Raw genomic sequence first — 17664 nt, forward strand, 5'->3', positions numbered from 1 at the left:
GTAATTTATGTCTCTCTAGGGTGACAGGTACAAAAGGGTAAACACACTTTCAAGGCTTTGAAAAGACACTGCTTATTTAAATATTTGAGACGTTGTTCCTGACAACTTGTTTATAATCTTCTTTGTAAATTCTGGTGCCAGTAGTCTCTCCCAAATTGATTTCCTTAAGTCCAGCAAAGTAAAACATTTGTAATTGTTTACCAGAAAAAATTTTGTTTGACCTTATTTTTTAAACTGTTATTTTTTTCCTTGAAAAGGAATGCTAGATTTCCTTGCCTTCCCGTTTCCCGACCTTTCTATTACTAGAGACAAATCAAAACTTGTTGATCACAAATAATAGCCTCCGTTTGATGTGACTCTTCATTAAAATGTAACTAAAGTGACTGAACAAAAAGATTCTGACAAGACTTTACTTCCTTACATCTTGTAGTCAGTCTCTGGTTACTTTTACTGTTTTCCTTACTCCAAAGCAAGAAAAGTATGGTAGCTTTCCTTAATCAGTTTGCTTATTTTAAGGGTAAAGTGTTTTAGTACTGATAACATTAGAAGTGGTTTTAGTGTAATAATAAATTACGGTAGGTGACTGTATTAGAGAGTGACTCTGCCGTCTGTTTTTATAGGAAGCAATAATGTTTATAATATGGCAGAAGCACGCACACTGATCTGTGAGCTCAAAGGAAGTGGGCATTTCTGAGCCCAAATTCTATCACTAGGAAACCTCAATGATAATAATTGTGAATAAACATTCTTGACAATGAAAATATTAATAATGACAATAATTTATTGAGTGCTAACCACATTAACACCCCTCATGCGAGGCATTTGAATAGCAAGTTTTCAAGAGCTTTCTTTTTCTGATGCATAGCTAATTCTTTTTGCTGAGCTATTCAAAATGGAAAAACTTCAAAACTAGCGTTCTCACTTCAGAAGTTACTCCACTCACAGTTTGCTCAAAGCAAGGGCACGGGACACGCAGTGTCCCTGTTTCTGTGGATGTTGACTCCCTAGAGTCAACTCCCTAGAGTAGAAGCGGGTGTCTTCTCAAGTTGTCTACACTCTTGTCTCAGGACAGAGGCGGCTGCCCCAGTGTCGACACCAGGCAAAGTAGGAGCAGCATTAGCCTTGCTTCTCCTTCCTTCTCTGTCTGCTCCCTCACCCTTCCATTTCTGTTCTGCTGTCTCAAAATCATCCGAAGAAATACATTAGATTGTAACCATGGCATTCACGAAGTGGTCCTGTAGGTCAATGAGCTGATCATTTCTTAGTCCAGACTGAAATCCTGGACTCATGGGCGTCATGTCCGTTGTGCTGAAGGCTCTCAGAACGATTGCTGTCATCACAGTCTACACTTATTTCACGCAAACTACAAAATTGACTCAAATAAATCTTTGGTCATCATAGAATGTTCAGTTGTGATTTTGCCAATAAAATTTTTCTATTATAAAGTGATATTGGAAAAGATAATGTCTGATCTTATTTGTTATTTTAGGATTAAAAAAATTCTCAGTAATATAGTGTGATAAATGAAAAAATATATCATCATTAAATATCCATGTCCCTTGCTAAAGCAATGGTACCAGTATTTTTTTACCAATGTTACCAAAATTAAAAGCAAAATCAATAATATTAGTACATTTACTATGAGAGTTAAATTACAGTTTCCTTTAATGGTAGAGCATGTGTATGTCATTTAATAGATCTTAGGCTCCCTTTTTAAAGGTTCAGTTTTCTTTCAGAGAAAGTTTACTGAACATTCCAAATTGTTTCTAATATGAGTTATTTTTCTAAATGATGGGAATCTTATTAATATTAAATCAAATCCAAAATGATTCCTCTGTCTTTTGTCTGTTATTTTAAATTTAATAATCTCACTATTTTAATTACAGAACATCATGAAAAATTTTCACCTTCAGAGTAATTTAATAAATAAATATATTATGAAGGAAGTTTATAGTTAATAAACTATAAATATGATTTATGTTTAGAATTTAGCTCCTTAGCACCATTATTAAACTTATAGAGAATACTTATTGCATGTAACTGTGTTGAAAAGCTACACAATAAGATTTCAGTTAATTGATACTATATTGGTATACACATATAATACCCATCTTATATACACATACACTCACAGCTTACAGTAGATCAATAATTGCAGGGGGATTTTGATTGTGAGTCTTAGTGAAGGCAGAATAGTGTCAGACAGAAGACATGCCCTTGTCTGCCCTTTAATTAATTTATCTACAGTTGTAGCAGCTGTCTCACTCTGTGGAGGCATCTCACAGTGTCAGGTGTTGCAGTGCAGTAGACGTTTAGCTCCTGCGCTGTTCCTAGACTCGTGAGTGTGCGGAAGCATGACAGCGCTCACTCACTAGTGCTGCTGGTGGTAGTTCTGGGCCTGCTCGATTCTGAACTATCTTCTCCTTAAGAGCCACCTCCTTGAATGTCCATTTTCCTCCTAGTGGTTTTGCAAAGAAAGCTCATTGTGGTTCCTCTTTATGTTTCGTTACGGGGAACTTCTTTTCTTAAATTGTTCAACGCCTTTTCCAACCTATCTGTCAATTTCTGTGATTCCTCAGAATAAACTAAAGGTTGGTACGCTTTACTATAATGGGGAATTTTTTTTAACCAATAATGTTATCATGATATTTGCTCAGTAAAGGTTTTATAAATCTAGCTACAATAATGCCTTTCTTCCTTCCCTAAACAGTAAAACTTCCAGGTCTCAGGACTTATGTTGACCCACACACATACGAAGACCCAACCCAAGCAGTTCATGAGTTTGCTAAGGAATTGGACGCCACCAACATATCTATTGACAAAGTTGTTGGAGCAGGTAACCACCACAGCAATTCCACTGCCCACCTAGCACGTTAGGTACAAGTTTACAACTATGAATAAGAATGCTGAGATGGCTCAGGTTCTCAGGCCTGAGTATATTACTAGGAATGGGATATTTTCTGAGTTCATGACCGAAGGCAGGCAATAAATAAATGACGGAGTATTTAATGGAATGTAATGATTTAAAAGGTGCCAGACTTACAGACTCACAGATTGTGGCCAGCTTTTTATTTATTGAATTTCAGAGGCGGCAGCAGCAAGAGCTCCATCTTCCCGGGGCTACGCTGATCACGTGTCACAAAGCCTGTTTGGCTAAATAGGGATAAGAGGATAAAAGTGTGTCTCACTCTAAATAAGCCCACTAAGAGAAAATTTAGATTTGTAGAAAAAAGGTTATTTTGGAATCCTCATTGGAATTAAAAAAATAAACAACAAAATAAAATCATAAATGACACATTTCATCACAACTCTATTTTGAGTGGATAGTTTAAATAACATGAAGTGCTCCATTTTGATATTTGCCTGTAACTTTGTATGGTCTTGATTTGTGTTGAAGCTTGTTTTCATATTGATATCTCTTTGTTCTACTCAGTAATTTACTCAATCATAAATTCATTAACAAACACCTATGGAGTGATGATTAATAGCAGTTGCATATTTCTAATTAAATTATAGATGTTTATAAAATAACAGTATTTTATACACTTAGACATAGGAACACCCACAGTACATGCAGTGTGTATTTGAATAAAACAGTGCTGTACGATAGTTTTATACCCTCATTTCATTCTTCACTATTGCTCTAGAAACAAACACAGACTAGTTATGTGATGTGGGAAATAGAGTGAAAAACTGAGAAATTAACTCGTTGAATCGTATCGTAACTTATCAGATCACGTTTTCTGCAGGTACTGTTTATGGCTGATGCTTCTTTACACAAGTGTGCATATAATTTTCTCTGTTTCTTTTTCTATACACCAAAGTAGTATTTAGAACTCAAGCAGTATTTACTCTTCAAGCGGGACAATCTGAGTAATTCATGTTATCTAAATAAAGTAATAATTTACTGAATCTTCTCTTCTAACTTTTTAAATGTTTTATCCTCCTAAAACTGACATATGCAGGTAATATTAAAATATGAAACTAGCGACTCATGAAAGGACACGAGAGTAGGTACTTATTGTTTTCACAGTCTGAGACTTAAGAATATGCACAGTCGCTGTACATCTGTATTATTTCAGTTGAGACAAATGTATATTAATTACTCTCATTTGTACGGTTCTGCTCTGGGACTGCTCAGTGCTGCGGGGGTTTGTCATGCTGGTTTTAGTGCTGCCGCACGAGAGTGCACTGTGCTCCAGCTCGGAGGCCCCCAGGGCATGTGCAGCAAAAGCCTGCACACTCAACTGGGGAATCTGATGAGAGGAGGAAAACCCACTTACGCTCAGCCAGTGTCCAGAAGGCCAGACAGACACACTGGGACCTTGAAATCTGGGGCCCTGTGCCTTAGTAAAAGCTTAAATACGCAGAGCCAGTGCGTTATTTATTATCTGTTATTGACAGAGCCACGTATGGGGAGCCAGTGGTGCGAGACAAAACACACTGGTTAAAAATGGCATCTGAGAAATGAGGTAGAGGGAAGGGCTACTTAGACTGAATTACTCAATATTTCCTGATGTGCATTAAAGATTAGTACAGGTCTTCTTTTTCTTTTCTCTATTCCAAGGTATTTGAAAAAAATTAGACATATGCCTCATTTTCAGGGTTTTGTAGCCAATATTCTCATTTGCCACATTAAGGGCAATAAAACTGTGCCTATTTTGTTTACAAATAGGTTTATCTTCAAGGTCGGTTATGCTTCTCCTGGAAGATTTCAGTATAATATACATAATATACAATATAATATAATAGTATAATGAACCTGCATGTACCCGTTTCTACAATAACTTAGAAAAATCCACTCGTGTCCAGCCTTCTTTCATCTATATACTTAACCACTTCCTGTAACCTTTTTAATTTTTAAAAATAATGTCCATAAAAAATTAATAACTAAACAATTGATTAGCAGCTATCTTCCATTGTTAAAATGCTGAATCTTTCAATCAATGACAGAACTTTCACAGTCAGTTAAGTAACAGAAAGACTGTATGTATGTGGGCTAATTCTCTAATTTTCTGTCAAAGGTTTTATACAAAGAGATAGGTTTAACAAAACTCTTATTTATACATTGAATAATCAGGAAAATTATACCCATATTGCAAATGACAAAATTAAAATTGAGCCAGGAATTAACTTTCTCAAAGTAGTAAATTTTTATTAGTGAGGAATTCATAATGACTAAAATGCTAATTTTATTCCTCAATCTAACCATTATTTCAAAGATTAAATACTGAAAATTTCCGAAGGTAGAAAATACTTACTCCACTGCTGTTCTGTGCTCCATGTCCCCGTGGTATGTAACTGTGTCAGCCTTTTAGATAGGTGTCACTATCCCCACCTCACCACAGGAGGAAACAAAAGCTGGAATTTTGACTGGCCCATGGCCACGTAGTTATTAATTAGGAAACCAGAATTTAAAGCTTGTACTTTCCAGCTTCAAAGTCCACGCTGGACACTGCTGTTCACAGTCGTGCCTTCTTCTCGGATTTTGGTGAGGATTAATTGAGATAACTTACGTACAGTGCTCAGCTGAGACACCAGCTTGTTCAATGTGTGTTTAGTACGCTTCTCTTCTGAAAGCAGTGAGAACGGGCTTCTCACCAGCGAGAATGCTCACTAAGGCCCAGAGCAAGAAGGGGCTTGGAGGCTGGTGCAGAGGGTCATTCTGCTTAAACACAAGTACATTTTTCCTCTAGTTTAAATGAAATTAGTGTGGGTAACAAATTTGATTTTGAGCAATGTTGCGTTGTATACCTTAAATCAGGTTATAGTGTACCCATTCTTGTAGACCACACTTTATTTCCAAAGTCAAATGAAAACTGCTGCACTTACTGAATAAAAACATCCAACAGTGTCTTCCCAACGATTTTCTTGTAGCTGTGCTTTTACTTAGAAATGACGGGAGCTGAGTTTTCTTTCTCGTAGGTGCGAAGTTAATTGGACGAGACAATGTCAGACTCGGCCAGATGGACAGATCGGGCATTATGTTTGCCTAGTCTGCGTTAATTTTTCTGACACAGTTCTTTTAAGTTATTATAAAGAGAACTGAATTAATATTTAACATTTTTATGTTTACCATAATAGATTGATGACCATTTCTAGACATATGGATGATATAATCACATTTCTATATTTTGTGATTTTTAAAATTTAGCCTGATTGAAACATGGTTTTCTGAATTTGAAGGGAGATACACGTGGACGTGAGTCCAGACATCCCAGGGAGAACAGAGAGGAGCTCTAATTGGCCACTGGAAATTCAGGATCCTCGCCCTGTCCTCCCCCCCCCCCGCCCCCGGTCCCCCTGGTGAGGGGCTGTCACGTGACGCTCTCCTTACAGATACTGGTCCAGGGTGACCTCCAACCATCTTTCACATTAACACAGAGTGTGGCATTTTAAAAAGAACTTTTATATTCAGTCTTCAATTTTGTCTAGACAGAAAGTCTTGAGAGGCAGATAAATAATTGATCCTTCCTGAACTCAAAGCGGTCATATCGGCTGACTCTGAGATGGCACCGTGTGTCTTGCATGGTTCTAAGTGCTTCACGTACATTAATTCCTTTAACTGCACAGAAGCCTTATGATGTAGACACCGTGAGTGTTCCTGTGTTATAGATAAGGAGACAAAGGCACAGAGAGGTTCAGACACTCACTCAAAATCACACAGCTAATTAGAGACAGAGGCAGATTTAGACCCTAGACAACCCAGCTCCAGAGCCCATGCTCTGTCCCACAGCTCTGTGGCGTCTGTCCTGGAAACTAATAAGTGACTCACTGCTTAAAATAAGCGGCGATGACATCCAAATTTACAACATGATCCAGTACGCCATGTTGACACAGAATGGCAGAGCTTTCTTTCGGAAAGTGAAAGTTCATTATGGATGCCACCTTATGGTTTGTCCAGACGTTGTGTTGACACAAAGGGAGCTGGAGCTCTCTGGCGATGTCCCAATAGCCCCGTATAAAGAAAGAAACTCCTCCTCTTGCTTACACATTCTAACAGTGATTTCTTTTACATCATAACTTCTCCTACTCCTAATACACATCTATAATGACATATTCTCCCTGGGATTTAGAAAGATCCATGAGCATTCTCAAGCTCTGCCCCTAATTCTCTGTAATCCTAAGGACACTCTACTGCAAATACTGCTATCTTCTCTACACTTCCCCAGAGGGAAGAAACTAGACCTGACCTATTTGTCATTTTATCTCTGTTTTTTGTAGTGTCTGTCATACTGTTGCCAGTTGATGAGTATTTATTAAATAAATGCATGAATAACTGCTTTTAGACCTCAAGTGACTTTGACAAGTTACAGCATAAGTCATTGTTTTGAGTAGTGGCAAGATTGGATTCTTGAGAAAGAGTCAAATCCAGGGTTGTTTAGAGCTTCCTGGAGAGAGCAAGTCATTTGTGGTGATGCTGTTGGTAAATCAGTAGGGTCACCTGCTGCTCTGTGGCTGCTCTGTGAACCACGTCCTGGGACAACAAATAGAGAAGTGTCTCTCTTCTTGACACCTTCTCTCTGGCTGACACACGAGGCATGGAGCTTGTACAAAAACTCACGCTGAGAAGGTTAGACAGAGAATGTTATTTTATCCCACAGAGAGCCTGAAAATTAATCATGTAGTCAATCCTTTTCAGAAAAACCTCTCATTTGATATTAAAAACTCTTTTTTCAATGTTGTACAAAACAGATCTAATAATCCACACAATATTAGGATGTGCTTTCTGAGCAAGGAACATCTGTGAATGGCACCACTCTGTGGCCATCCCTGTGACGCAGTGGGGTTGGAGAAATGAGTGTCAAGGGTCTGCTCTCGGTAAGCTCCAAATCGAATGAGAGGGGGATGAGTAAACCTTCTCCATACAATGTGTACGAAGCCACTGCCCAGACCAGTTCTAGGCAATTTTATATCAATTGGATTAGACTATTTAAAAATCAGCAACTCGGCCCATTTTCAATAAATTCGGGATTCATTATGCATTTAAAACAGCTTACCGAAGACATTGAATTTAAGAAAATATTTCTACAGTGATTCTATAGATAAGATGTGCTATCTCTTATTTGATACTGTTAGATTATTGTTCTCCTTTCAGAAGCCCAGAGAACTTTACAACTAGTATGTCACTAATGCAACATACCAATACTCCAATAAAATGAATTGATAACAGATGCTCTTGTTTTCATTTTCAGAGAGTCCAGGTATATAGCTAAATTGGTCCTCGTAGTAAAAACAGAATCATTAGAAACATCTGAAATTCAATCCAATGCTCAACCCATAATATCTGCTCTGGTCTATTGATTACCGTAAGGAAATGGTAGCTCTCTAAGAACAAGAGGTGACAAGTCTAGTAGATATAGTTTTCAACTTTCCCGTTGTTCTTTTCTATTGCGTTGTGCACAGTGTGGTACTTCAGAATATGTGGGGCTCCTCACAGGATTCATTTTCCGCCAGGGTGTGGATGTCCTAGGGCGTCTCGGATTACCATCTTCCACAATAATTTAGAGACCCACAGTGTACACCTTGCAGGTCAAAGGCGTAAATATTTTGAATGGAATTATTGAGAGGAAACAGCTGCTCTCTACTGATGTTTTTTATTACATTATTCCTTACCTTTGTTGTTGTTTTGTTCTTCCGCATTCTAACAGGTGAATTTGGAGAGGTGTGCAGTGGTCGCTTAAAACTTCCTTCAAAAAAAGAGATTTCAGTGGCCATTAAGACCCTGAAAGTTGGATACACAGAAAAGCAGAGGAGAGACTTCCTGGGAGAAGCAAGCATTATGGGACAGTTTGACCACCCCAATATCATTCGCCTAGAGGGAGTTGTCACTAAAAGTAAGTCAAGTCACAAGACCGACTTTTGTGTAAGTTTAGCAGAGCTTGTTTAACCCCAAACTCAATCATTTAAGGATTTTGATCTTTTTTTCATAAGTGTCTGTCAGTCCTAACAAAAACCAGCTTAGGGTTAACATGTCTTTCTTTGACAACAGAGTGAAGATATTTAACTAGTATTATATTGGTAGTGCTATTCTAGATCTTTAAAAGCTTTAAAACAATTGAGAGCTAGACACTGGACCAGTTTAAGACATGCTGATTAACAGATAGTTAGGAAGCGGATGGTGGAGCACTTCCTGCTGTGTAAAGCAGCAAAGGAAACATGATTCAGTTTTGGCGGGAGTTTCCGGGGGCCCCCAGCCGCTTTTCTTTTATTGTTCAGCAGCTTCGGTTAAGCTTCCACATCGTTACCCCCCTGGCTTTAGGAGAGTGATGGGAGTTTTGGGAATGCTTCTGAGCTGTAAAGATTGGGATCACATGAGACCCAAGGCCTTTTCCCGGTTCTCTGTGGATTTCGGATAGTTCTGATCTCAAGTCCCAGAGGGACGCTTGACGGGTCTGGGGAAGCTCTGGCTCACAGCCCGTGATAGGGATTTAACTGATTTCCATGATGGTTTCTCCAGCCAGGCTTAAAAGGAATCCCTTGAGGCAGATATGTGATTTTTGGCTCCAATCCCAATGAAAACCTCTTAAGAATGCTCTGGGATTTTTTTTTCCCCTCAAGATTTTTGGAGCACAGGATAAAGAATAAGCTAAATTGGTAGCAAACTCCTTAGAGTGAAAGACAACATATGGCAGGGAATCTGGCATCCTTGTGGGGATAACTCACTGGCACCGCATTTACGTATTCTACGTTACCAACAGACATCACACGTTATATTTTCACAAGGATATTTTTCTTTAACATTTCATGGAGCACTTTCCAAATGGCACTAATACCTATTCTCGTCTTAGTGTGACTAAAAAGATAATTCCTTCCTCACAAGAGCATGTATAATTAAAATATACTTTGATTTCCTTTAGAGTTTTCTTATATAATAAATGGGGTTAAGAATTTAACGATGTGGAAGAACTTAACCATAAACTGTAAGCACATATTAAGTCTTGTAAAAAGTATTTTTTTCCTTTGTATCCCTAAAAATTAGCCCATACTGGTAGTAACACTGAAATATTTTCTGATGAAAAACATTTTTAAATTAATAATAAAAACACTTGTAGGTAGTAGTAAGGGTTGGGAAAAGGTGTGAACTCTTTTGTTCCTTCAGGGCAAAACCATACTGTTAATATCTCCAGAGTTATAGAGTCACATCTCACTGGGATTGTAATAGTCAAGTAGCCATCTCTTCCCCTCACCTCCTCACCCCCCTCACCACGAGGCAGTCCTGCACATCCTGAACCTCACTGGGAGGGAAAATTCCTGTGTACTTCTGTAGCTGGTCCTCTTTTAACTCTCAATTTTCACAGTTTTTCTTTATGAAGTGACTGTTATGTGCCTGAAATTGTAGTATGGACGTTATTTCATTCTTAGCACTGCCCTGTGAATTAGATATGAAAATTCCATTTTACATTTGAGCAAACAATAACTGCTCATCTAACTACAAAGTGCTAAAGATGGCATTGGAAACAGTCTGTTGGTTTCACCTCTGTCCCCAACTCTGGACAAAAATGGGTTTCTTTTTTTTCATTCTTGTATCCTGCTTATTCTTTTCTATCTTGAATTTTTTATTTTCTATAATAATTTGATTATAGCAGGGCATCCCTCAAGCTTCAGAAATTTTCTGGAGATATTTAATAACCCTTAACACCTGAAACAAAGGTAAACTCTCATAGAGGGCAAGAATGCATGTTATTTGATAAACAGTGACTAAAATAGAACGTGGATCATAGTAGTTACTTGATTTACTAATGTTAAAGAATAAAAATTGATTGATTGATTGATTGAATGAATGAATAAAAGAACAGTTTCTTCTACCAATAGGCCTTTCTTCAGTGTCGAGTCGTTAAATTGAACACGTTTAAGAACAGTGCATTTGTGTAACTGCTTGTATCACTCAGGGAGTGATGGGGAAGAAGAGTACATCTTAGCGTGGGCAGAATTGTCACCTCACTTCTCCCAGACTGACGACTAGGAAAAAATGAGAGAAAAGTGACTATCAAACTAAATATTAGGCTTAAATTTAAGCTTATTGATAGACTCATATTTTATCAACTGTGAGTTGATTTTTCGTTTCCAGTGTTATGAATTATTAAAAACAACTTGTTAGTTTGCTGTTTCCTATAAATTCATTTTCTGAATGGTAAGCAACATCAGACCATAATTATTGGGACAGATTTTCTTTAAATATAAAAGTGAAATATTCAAATATGAATTATGGTCACCATAAAACAATTCCCAAGACCAAAATGCAGGAAAAAAAAACAGAAAAAAAATTGACCTTTAAAATTGGAAGTATTATGCATTAAAAGTCTAATTCAAGACTGATTTTGTAACATTCTAATATGGATTACAACTGGCTTATTCTTAGGGTGAAAGCTCTAAATTTGATATCTCTCTCTGGTCAAATAAGCATGTCTGGCAACTCTGACTATATAATCCCAGGCAGCCCACATAGTGCACACGCCAGAGCAGTAGACCCAGAGTTCAATTTTGAACTTCTTTAGTGGCATATTTAAAAGCTCTAAGTCTGGCATCCTGTAACATCTGAGAGGAAATAGAAATGCCTTAGAATAAAGTTAATATGTTGCATTTAGCATATAAATAATGCAACTTTGTCACCAGAAGTAGTTATTGAATCCACTGGTGTTTTCTTTGTTTCCTGAGACAATATGACTGCTAAAACAATTTACATTCAAAGTTCAGGAACACACACAGCTAGAATGGTGCAGAGCCTATAATTTTATGAAGAAAATTGTGTTTAAAGAGGAAAAGCAAGTGATCCGTATCTGGATTAGGAATCAGAGGGTCGGGTTCTGACTAAACTCGACTGACGTGAGATCCGGCATTCCAACTGCTCACAGACTTGCTTTCTCCACCTGTGATGCGGGCTCTGCTTGACTGTTTCCCGACACTGTCCAGATCAGTGAGATTCCAGAGGAATACACTGTTAAGTGAGATAGAACTGTGAAAATCTAAAGTACCACTTCTGGTTGACTTTCAGAAGATTGTACCAATTAATCTTGGGAATATAGAAGAAACTTCTTGAAAACAAGTCCTTTTTTGGTTTAAAGATAATTCCTTTTATTATTGCTATTAATTGTGTGCTGTGAAACACTAGGTCTATTATAATGTATCATTTTCAAAGTCATTTAGAGAAAGCTGTTATGCAACCATTATATTTTCATTTATTTGAATTGAGCTGTAAACAATTTTAACGGTACCTTCTGAGCCTGATGGTCTTAAACGAGAGAAGGTGAGAGAGTCTCTGATCTTCAAAGCAGCAGAAAGCTAGGGGCACGGCCGCGGCTCAGACCTTGGTACTAACGTGTGTTATCAATTTTAGTCGAAGTTCAAAAAGATGGAACTTGACTTTAGCAAATGTTTGATATTTCTGCCATCACATCGTTAGTCAAATGATGTTCAGACTCCAAGAAGACCTTCCACTGGCCACTTTTCACCTAGTGAAATAGAAGGAATTATAATAGGAGAGATTGATGTCGTTTTTTTCTTGTTATTTAGGGAAGGATTATTTTCTAAAAATTAAAAAAAATAATAATGCAACTTAACTGTAACTTTGCATTATTGAGGAATGTCATGGGGAGAACATTGAAAAGATTTCTCGTAATTAAAAGCTTTCTATATTGGTGTGAGTGTCCATTTTACACCAAATGCTTAGTCATTGTTTGCACCTTCCTGTCACCTGCATGTATGATAAGGAGGCATTCCTGGAAGAAGATGTCATTCTTCACCAACAATGCGAAATTGTTGCTATTTCCCGTTTGCTTCTCTCTAAAAGTTTTCTTCTGCACTTGCCTCAAGGGTACTACATTCCGTGTCATAGTCTTAACAGACAATATACAGTCTTGCACCACATAAGGACGTTTAGGTCAAAAATGGGCCACATATACATAAGATTCGTACCATATAGCCCAGGTGTGTAGTAGGCTATAGCATCTAGGTCTGTGTAACTGGATGATGTTCGCACCATGACGAAATTGCCTAAAGATGCGTTTCTCAGAATATATCCCAATTGTTAAGCAATGCATGACTGTATGTGTGTATATCTATATGTGTGTGTGTGTATGTTTATTTTATTAATAATTTACCGAAACAGTTTGTTAGAATTAATACATTTAGGAAACTGATGACACAAGTTGTTATCATGCATTAATGACTGTAATTTGACAAATGAGTTCAGAACAAGTGCCCACATCAACAAAACTAGGGAAATCTCTGCTCAATATATTGGAGAAAATAATAAGGCAGAGAATGCTGTTTTTATGTGTTTAAAGAACTTTCCCTATTCTTCATCATTGTCACTTATGTATCTTGTTTGAATTGGCCACATTTCAATTATAAAAGAATGGGTTGTGTATTTTCCCCAATCATTTAGATAGGATGAGTTTCTGATATTTTTGAAAGATTAAATTCAGCTTACAAAATCTGTTAGACCATGACTTGCATGTGCTCAAAGACTGCCCTTTAAAGAGTGCTAGTTTAAATATACAGTAACTCTCCTAAAGCAAGAAGAAATATAATGATCCACTTGTTTAATAACTGTCTGAGTAATTCTGGTCTTAACAAATGCTTGCAGAAGGTGAGAAAAAGAAACACCCGTAACACATGAGTCTAGTGATATCTTGATACCAGATCACACAAGAATATTATCAAAAGGGAAATAATGGGTCAGTATAACACATAAAAAAACTTCAGTAACAGTGGAATACTTATGCAGCCGTAGCTCTTATTTTTAATAAAAATGATATTATGCCTGAGCTTAGTTTATTCCAAGAATGCAAAGTTGTTTTAGTATTTAATCCTTCACAACATTAATAGATAAAAAAGCAAAAGTCAGTCTCAATAGATGCAGAAAATAAGCAAACATTTTAATTTAAAAATTTTTCATGGCATTATCATAGATAGAAAATATGTATGCCTGATAAATGTATGTAAACAGCCCCAAAGCAAAAACAAATAAGCCTAGAAACATCGTATTCAACAGTGAAACGTTAAAAGCATTTCTTTTTTTTGTTTGGTGAGGAAGATTAGCCCTGAGCTAACATCTATTGCCAATCCTCCTCTATTTGCTGAGGAAGATTGGCCCTGGGCTAACATCTGTACCCGTCTTCCTCTACTTTACATGTGGGACGCTGCCACAGCATGGCTTGATAAGTGGTACATAGGTCCATGCTTGTTATCTGAACCCGTGAAACTCGAGCTGCCCTAGTGGAGGATGCGCACTTAACCGCTGCGCCACCAGGCCGGCCCCTAAAAATGTTTCTTTTAAAGTAGAAACAAGAAGACTGCTCTCATCACTTCAATTCATTATTGTACTTAAGGTCTTAGTTGTTGTAATTAGACAAGAAAATAAATAAAAGGCAGAAAGCTTGAAAAGGAAAAAAACTAAACTGCAGTTGTAAAATCAAACAGGGCATTCAGATTACTATATTCATTAGTCATTATTGCACTCCTTGTACAAATCAGCTCTGAATAGAATAAGAGAGACTAGAAATATTGTTCCTGTCTTTAAAGGTATTAAATTTTGTTTCCAATTAAGCATAAATAAATTTAAAAATTTTAAAGTCAGCTGAATGTAAAGGGCTCGATGTTTGAAGATGATAGAGTGTGGTTGGCCGAGGAGGACTTGGAGAAAGTGTCTCTCAGCCTGAGTTTGAAGAGAGATTATACTTAGGCAGCCTGAAGTGATAGACATGGTGTCATCAATTGTAACTGGCACTCTGCTAGGTGCTGGATTTAGAACTATGGAGAAAACAGTTGGCCCCTGCCCACATTAACTCCTAGACCACCAGATGTAATAAGGGTCATTCTTAATGTCTTGCATAATGTCTTGATTAAAATGGAATTTGGAGGGGCTGGTTGGGTGGCGTGGTCGTCAGGTTCACATACGAGGCTTCGGTGATGCGGGCTTCACAGGTTCAGATCCCAGGTGCCAACCTGCACACCGCTTATCAAGCCATGCTATGGCAGGCATCCCACATACAAAATAGAAGAAGATGGGCATGGATGTTAGCTCAGGGCTAATCTTCCTCAGTAAAAAGAGAAAGATTCCTCTTCCTCTATTGGTGAGGAAGATTAGCAATGGATGTTAGCTTAGGGCCAATCTTCCTCCCCAAAAAAAAAAAACAAAAAACGGAATTTGGACAAGATTGTCCTGTATTTTTATATGATTTAATGGGAAACCCTCGGAAAAATACCCTAAATTAGTTCATTACAATATTTCTATTAGTTAGGTATAGTACATGAAAATCTATAACCAAAACATTTTCTTTCTAATCAAAGGTGATTCAGATCTTCTTTCCTGGCAACAATGAAGCATATTTTGTCAGTTTTCTTCAATTTTCCTTCTCCTGTTATGCTTTTTGGCTCTACCCTGATTCTGATTACATGCTAGATGCTAAGGTCAAATATTTTGATTTTGTAAATCACACTCATGTATTAGAGTGTGTTTAAGTCTTTTGAAAATAAGACAGAGTATGTAAGACACAATTGCTGTTAATAGGAGTTAATAGCATTTCCTTTGGAAGTGAATTAAATTTCAGTAATTTGTAATATTTTAATCATTGATGAATACATTTTATGTTTGAATGAAAATATTTTAATTTAAGGCCAACATTTATTTGATAATTGCAATAGATTTCTATGGCTATATATTTATCACATTATCTTACTTTTCTTGTTATAGAAAACGTGATGAAGAAAGTTGTCGTTAAATTAATAGTGCTGAACCTGGAATTCTTAGACATGTAGAATCACTTCTTCTGTCATCAAACAGTGGTTCAATGATTAGTAATATCTCCGAGCCACTGGGGATAGTTAGGGAAGTGAACTGATTGTAACAGACTGATTTACTTCCTTTAACCCTATAATTATGAAAGATCAAGATTAGATGTGTACTCATAAATCAATGTAAGAACAATAGCAAAATCTCGCTGCAAATTTTGTTGTGCTCATTTTTGATGGAGTTTCAGTTCAGCTAGTCATCCAACAATAATTTCACTGAGTTTAATCTGTATACTCTGATGCATTTTAGGATCTCTGAGGGCAGTGAACGATACACGTTCTGTCTTGAGGAAGCAGATAATGTCATTTCTACATCAAACACACATGAAAGAGCAGGCAGATTTGGATAGAAATGTGTTGCATTGTGTGCAGATGAGATGACATTTTATAAATAATTTCCAGCTACATTTGTTTGTGTTAGAGCTAGTTCTCACCATGATTGCAGACAGCCTCTTTTCCTTTAACCCTATTTGTCATAATCAAAATCACAAGGGAAACTAAATGAAGATACTGCTTTCCAAGGTAGAATATTTGTGATTCTGTTTACTTGGTCTGTACATTTGGGTTTGCTGAATCTTTGAACTTAATGCAAAGCACATTTTCAGACTTGCCCATCTTAACTGATGTTGTTTACAAATACCTAAATTATAGAGCGAAATGCAGCCTGATCTGATTTCTGAATGGTCATGGGGCTTTGGCTTAATTGATTGGTTTGACTTTTTTTCAGCTACTTTTATTTCCTTTGCCAAACATTCTACTAGACATGCTAACAAGAAATGAAATGGCCACATGGCTGGGAGCCGGAAGGAAAAGAGTGATAAGCAGAGGTCGTGGTAGGACTCAAACCTGGGACCCGGCCACTGTAATTGAGAGCCAGCTGCACTGGCAAAACATCTGTGAGTGCAGTCGAGGGATGCGTTGAACGTTGCCAGCATATTGTTCTTCCTGGGATTGTATTAGAGAAAGACCATAAAAGCTCACAGTGATTTGTGGAGAACATGCATATGTAGGATTTCATTCATTCATTCATTCATTTCAGGTCAGGTCTCTGGCACTGGTCTTTAGGCATTTGATTTACTAGTTCAGGAGAGACAGAAGTTTCCAAGGAAATGTTGAGTCTTTCCTTTCTTCCTGAATATTGTCAAATAAAGCTTAGGTTGAATTTTGAAGAAGCAAGTTCTGGAGGCTCAAGGTTTTGGCTAAAATGACTTTCCCGACATTACCAGATTAAATAGGTATATGTGATGTGTTACCCAAAATTATATAACTAAATCAGCCTCTTAATGAAAATAGATTGATGTATCAATTGATTGTTACATATATGAAAATTATCTGAGAAATTTTATAGAATTTAAATAATTTTTCTCACCTCTTAATAAATAAGACATACAATTTGGGGTATAGTCAAGTACTAAATATAGTAATTATAACCTACATGGTACTAAGGCATAATTCACAACTAGTGTGAATTAAGAGTTTTCACCTATGAAAGGAAAAAGCAAGAAAAGAAAGCTGTTTTCCACCATCAGAATGGCAAACCAACCTGCATGATATAGAAGGCATATATGAGGAAAAGTTAAAGTGTGTTCTACAGTTAGTATATGGACGTTTGTTAAAAATCTATTATTTGTTCGAAGTCAATCGACACAACTCAGATCTTCTCGAGTTAGAAGAGGAGTGATTTTCCTTCTTTTTGCAACATGATAGATTTATAATTAAAATAATATTATACACCAATAAAGGAAGAGAATTACAATGTGGTAATGCATGTAGGCTTTGAAACCAGAGTTAGCAAGTTGGGGATCTGCTGGAGTACTAGTTAACTGTGTAACTTCAGAAAGTGTCTTAAATCCACAATGCTTTCAGTTG

The 17664-nt window shown here is 37.0% G+C and overlaps 1 protein-coding gene across 3 annotated transcripts in view; it reads left to right on the forward strand.

Annotated features, from left to right (window-relative positions):
- EPHA3 (EPH receptor A3) overlaps nucleotides 1–17664 on the forward strand; it is a 367575-nt gene that overhangs the window by 306952 nt on the left and 42959 nt on the right. For all 3 annotated transcript variants that reach the window (XM_004440066.3, XM_087418216.1, XM_087418217.1), the window contains exons 10-11: nucleotides 2711–2836; nucleotides 8652–8837. In XM_004440066.3, the coding sequence (XP_004440123.1) occupies nucleotides 2711–2836; nucleotides 8652–8837 (312 nt within the window). The remainder of the gene's footprint in view (nucleotides 1–2710; nucleotides 2837–8651; nucleotides 8838–17664) is intronic.

Source organism: Ceratotherium simum, chromosome 27, assembly GCF_057802395.1.
Source record: "Ceratotherium simum simum isolate JZ-2026a chromosome 27, ASM5780239v1, whole genome shotgun sequence".
Taxonomy (NCBI): domain Eukaryota; kingdom Metazoa; phylum Chordata; class Mammalia; order Perissodactyla; family Rhinocerotidae; genus Ceratotherium; species Ceratotherium simum.